At 43.2% G+C, this 5,507-nt stretch overlaps 1 protein-coding gene and 1 long non-coding RNA gene across 2 annotated transcripts in view; both read right to left on the reverse strand.

Annotated features, from left to right (window-relative positions):
• Nucleotides 1-5,507, reverse strand: part of syngap1a (synaptic Ras GTPase activating protein 1a) — a 56,312-nt gene extending 50,805 nt beyond the window's left edge. Inside the window, exons 1-3 of the mRNA XM_042077725.1 lie at nt 5,310-5,507; nt 4,081-4,222; nt 3,243-3,431 (exon numbers count right to left, since the gene is read on the reverse strand). Of these exons, the coding sequence (XP_041933659.1) occupies nt 3,243-3,431; nt 4,081-4,222; nt 5,310-5,495 (517 nt within the window). The 5' untranslated portion in view covers nt 5,496-5,507. The remainder of the gene's footprint in view (nt 1-3,242; nt 3,432-4,080; nt 4,223-5,309) is intronic.
• On the reverse strand, nt 815-1,726 carry LOC121696335. The gene is made up of 2 exons (XR_006026287.1): nt 1,636-1,726; nt 815-1,077 (listed from the first exon to the last, which is right to left on the reverse strand). It is a non-coding gene; the product is annotated as an uncharacterized LOC121696335 (long non-coding RNA).

Below are 5,507 nucleotides of genomic sequence, written 5' to 3' on the forward strand. Positions count from 1 at the left end.
GACTTTAGGCAACTCCCCCCTACTCATGTCTGGCTCCACGAGATGGCAGCATACTGAAGAATTCCTTAAGATCTTCTAATGTATGCATGCGTGTAAAAACTAAGTGAACGTTTGAGGATCAAGTTTACTCCTCCACTTTAATGCCTTAAACTCCAGTGGTGAAGATCAATGTAATCTGGCAAATTCATATGGAGCATGCATTGCATTACACGGCTTAGATATTGTCCTCTGAGTAAATCCAATAATAGGGTGTCTGTAATCAGGCCAAATTAGCCTTTCTGAATTAGCCTGTCTAGGGAAACAATTTATTTTGGTGATCTCGTTGCAAATATCATGTGGGTTCTCTTATTATACACAATCCTTAAGAAACTGTGCATGTTTTCTAGGAGCATGAGCAAAAGGATGAATAACCAAGAGGTGTTTATAAGTTAGTCACCTGTCACTAAACAACAGTAAAAAAGTTTTACTTAGTTAGCAACTATGGCTTTGGGAAACGCGCCCCAGCACGATGCCGTGAAACATTTGAGCAGAGTTTTTGACGCCCCGTTTATATTTTCTTTTGGTCACTTGCATTGTTCTGCTATTTTGCATGAGAAATATGATGCAATAGAACAGCATGTTTAATGGATTCTGTGTGGACAGAGAGCACTCAATGCTATGCCACAATCAGATGCTTGCATGCAGTTAGGATGAGCTGTAACACCCTGAACCTGAGAACAACCTTTTATTTCAAACATAATATTTTTGCAATAAGATTTTACAACATATCTTTTGCTTTAAAATAGTAAAGTAAGAAAGTATAAAAGTGAAAATGCATTATGCAAACTCTTTAATGTCCATAGACTCCAGTCTCCTCAACTCATCACTTCATTCGGAGTCTCCTGCCATGTCATAACTATAGCCCCTTGGAACTGCACACAGCTTGTGGGGGGAGGGTAAATCCTACGGCGGGTGTCAGGTCCAGCTCGTCCTCCGAAACTCCAGGGGGCGGCGTGAAGTGAAAGTGCTGGAGAAGAGTGGTGAAGAAGAGGAAGAGCTCCATCCTGGCCAGACTCTCGCCCAGACACACCCTACGCCCTACTTTTGCACCTTCACCATGACACTCACTCTCTTGAGCACCTCACCATGCACACAGAACTACAGGCCCTGTAACTACAAGCGTCTCATGCTTGATCACCCTCAAGCACACTGGATTTTTTACATTTAATTTATATAGTATATTTAGTATTTGGTTTTGTTAGTTTTTCTTATCTCCTACTGTCTATTGTACAGTGGAGTTTGGTTATATGTTTATACTTATATTTACCATTTCAGCTGTATGTGCATGTTGTGTGTGATGTCTGTATGCTACTGAGACCCCCTGAATTTCCCCTTGGGGATCAAAAAAGAAAGAAAGAAAGTAAGTATCTATCTATCTATCTAGTAGTACCTCAGATTGGGAGTAGCGCACGCTAACGCACATACTAGCCGCCGCTACACTTACATGGCTATGAAAATGCACTGGCACTAACGCTTTTCTGATTATTCTCTATACTGATCTGATCATCTTCACTTATCATCCCCATGGCTCTGGGACACAGTAACACAAAAAGATAACAAAACATCTCAAAAGAACTTTCTTTACGTGAAAGATACCTGCTGAAAAAGGCAAGAAAGCATCTCTTTTGACAAACTACCCCTTGTCATCCGGGAAATGCTCTGGGTGAAATGAAGAGGGCTTCTTCCACTCAACATGGATACAAGGAAGTTTATCGTCACATGCATATAGTTACTGGAAGTAAGAAATGCAGTGAAATTATGTCTGGTGTCAGCCTATTTGTGCATTTATGGGGGGTAAAAAGTGCAGTAGAAGAGGGGTTTAGTTGTTTAAGTGGCAAGGGCTGCATAAGAAAGGTGGGGGAGGATTGGGATGGGGGGGGGGCACCAACAAGGAGCACCTGAGAGCAACAGGGGCAAGGAAAAACTCCCTTACCAAGGAAGAAACCTTGGGCAGATCCACGGCTCAAGGGGCTAACCCAACTGCCAGGGGTCTTGGTGTGTGTGTTGGGGGGATGACAAGGGAGATGGGATAGTGTGCTGGGATATGTATGTTGGAGAATTCCTCATGAGACAATGTGCTGTGTATTGGGGGGGGGGCAGTGTACTGCAAGTATGGTGAAGGGACTTACTATTCCAAGCAGAGTACTGCATGTATGATGTATGTGAGTGATGACAGTGAAGATGTGTGTGTGGGCGGGAGGGGAGTGGAGCAGTGACTGTGTGTGTGTGTAGTGTGTGTGTGGTTAGTGTGCTGTATGTAGAGGATGTGTGTTGGAGAAGATCCTGAAGACAATGTGCTGTGTATGTATGTAGGGAAGTTGATTCAGTTTTCTTTGTGAATAAATAATGCATCGTAAATAAATAAATAAATGTTCTTCATTAAAATACAGGGTGCATAAGCATACACCCCCCTATGTTAAATTCCTCTAGAGGCAGGCAGATTTTTATTTTTAAAGACCAGTTATTTCATGGATCCAGGACACTATGCATCCTTGGCCTTTGGAATTAAAATAGCCCCACATCATCATATACCCTTCACCATACCTAGAGATTGGCATGGTGTGTATTTCACTTAGCCTATTAGCTGGTTTGATTTGCATTTGTAGCTCAATGAGCATTCCTCTTTTTAGTCAACTTTAGCTTTATGGGGGTGAATACTTATGCAACCCACTGTAGTAGGCCATTTTCAGCGATTAGTTTGTAGGACTTACACACTACATTCCTCATGTCTGAACAGGTTTTCATGTAGGTAGAAGTGCTGTCGTTATCGTTGTTCAGTGTGAACGCTTTTATCGTTATGGTTATAGTTATCGTTCTTGGTGTGAATAGGCCTTTACAGGCCACGAGCAAACAAATGTTGTTTCGGGCCTAGCCCATCATCAGTGTTCCCAGTTTGAACAGGTTTTCATTCATGTTGTGGCGTCTGTGTTTGGGCAGCAGATCTGAGGTATGGAACTGTAAGGGTGTGATCAGACAAGACACACTTTGCCGCTTGTAAAACACGAGGTGCCGTCGATCAATTGAAGGCGCTCCGGGCGCCTCTGCAGAACCGCAAGGCGCAGTAGGCACACAAAATGCAAGGCGCTCTGGGCGCATAAGCAACACGCAAAATGCTTATTGCCAATATGAAACAACATAAAAAGGTGCACCTCACTGCAAAAAACGGGTCCTGTCGCGACCTTAAAGACCAAACACAAACCTACCTTCTTGATGAAGTAGACCACCCTGGAAGTGGACATCACAGCTGGTGGAGTGAGGTATACTCATGGGCACGATGTTGGCGACTCTCTGGGTCTCGTGGATCACAGCGTTGGTGTAGGGGAGGCTCCTCCTGTCCTCAGCCACAGGCTGTCGCCCACCGATCACCCGGTCAATCTCCTCCTGCATTCGGTCTGAAAGCAAACCAAATCATCAGTAGGACTCAATAACAACCTGAATAGATCCTTGTGTTTCCATCTGATGGCCAGATGGCCAGATATATACTGAAGATCGATAGAGTTACTAGTGTGTGTGAGTGAGAGAGAGTGAGAGAGTGAGAGAGAGAGATAGAGATGTTCTTAAGGGAAATTAGAACATTATAGTATAGTACAGTATACAGTAAGTAAGTATAAGTATATATATTCTTTTGATCCCCTGAGGGAAATTTGGTCTCTGCATTTATCTCAATCCGTGAACACACAGCACACCATGAACACACAGTGAGGTGAAGCACACACTAACCCGGAGCAGTGAGCTGCCTGCTACAGTGGCGCTCGGGGAGCACTGAGGGGTTAGGTGCCTTGCTCAGGGGCTCTTCAGCCGTGGATGTGGGCATGGGAGAGCAGTGCTCAACTACTTCTCCCGCCCACATGTTTCCTACTGATCGGGGATCGAACCAGCAACCCTTTGATTACAAGCTCGGAGCCCTAACCAGTAGGCCACGGCTGCCCCCGAATTGTTAAGGATTATTACATAATCATTTCTACTTTTTTCATTCCTTACTTCTCTTTTTGGACAAATGTCTCACCACTGAAGGCACTAAGTAGTGGGTTTGGTCATCACCTTGGATTTGAGGGTACTTGGCCATAAGCAATAGCCCCCAGCACAGTGTAGCCCCCGTGGTGTCTGTGCCGGCCGCAAACAGGTTAGCGACACAGTAGACCAGGTTGTCCTCATGGAAAAGGGAGTCCTTGTTGCCCACTGTCTGGATCCGCACAGACAGACACACACACAAACACGTGCATGCACACACACACACACACAAACATGCGCACGCACACACACGCACAGACAATGTTCAGACATTAGACACGTGGTATTACCACATTACCACTGAATACCACATTCAGACATGTGGTATTCAGACATTTAAGGCCTTTTCTTCTGAAATTAATTAACTGAATAGACATGGATAAGGATGAATGTTCAGAGTGCTTCAGAATTAGAGATATGAAACCGCTTCCTCCTTTCTCTTATAAAAATAAAAAGACAGGCCATGACCAAATTCCTAAGAATCGAGGGGACTTCTCAGAAAGACATAGCTAAGTAAATAGCACATGTCATTGTGGTGACAGAAGTAGAGGAGCCTCTTACATGCGCACATACAGTAATATAAGTTTACACTGACATACCATCATGCACTTACTGCATTACATTGCTACTTGGTACTCTTGAGAGACTGTCATTGAAAGGCCTATTGTAGGATCGGATGAAAATCCTCAGTAGTCTAATCTAAATATACATTGTTAATTGTATTAGAGCAAAAGAGAGAACTCTAATAGATTTTCTCAAGTTGCTTAAACGAACCACATTATGAACAAATAGAATCTCAACAAAAAAAAAATTAACAAGATTGATTCCTGGGATCAGAGTCCCGGAGTTGTCTCACAGATTCTTTCTTTGCAGTGCACACAAACTGATGAACAGAGCAGAATAAGTCTATGTGTATGTGCACACACACAACTGGGGCTACTTCAAGAATCTCCATTTTTAAAAGTGCTGCTGTGCACTAGGTGTGAGATAGAGATAGAGATAGAGATAGATACTTTATTGATCCCCAGGGGAAATTCAGGGGAATAAGCATCACAATAACACATTTTGAATCTGTCTTTTAAATATTCTACTTTGTGTCTTTTATGTTTTCCATTTGATGTATTCTTACTTCTTGAAGTAGTTTTTAACTATTGCCCTTTTATTGTTTACTATTATTCTTTGCTTTTGATTATGTAAAGCACATTGAATTACCTCAGTGTATGATATGCGCTATATAGCCCATATAAACTGGTCAGTACCTCAGCACTCTCTTTCCGGATCAGGAAGGAGTCAATGAAGCCCTGGCAGTCTTGAGGGTCCAAACTCTCTTGCCGTCTCCTGGCCAGGTGTCTAATCTCCTCAAATTCATCATACACATTCTTCATCAGACGTCTCCAGCCTTGCACAACTGACAGACTGAGAAAGTCATTTGTCCCCAGGGCCATTGAACTGTTCAA

Source organism: Alosa sapidissima, chromosome 21 (assembly GCF_018492685.1).
Source record: "Alosa sapidissima isolate fAloSap1 chromosome 21, fAloSap1.pri, whole genome shotgun sequence".
NCBI lineage: Eukaryota > Metazoa > Chordata > Actinopteri > Clupeiformes > Clupeidae > Alosa > Alosa sapidissima.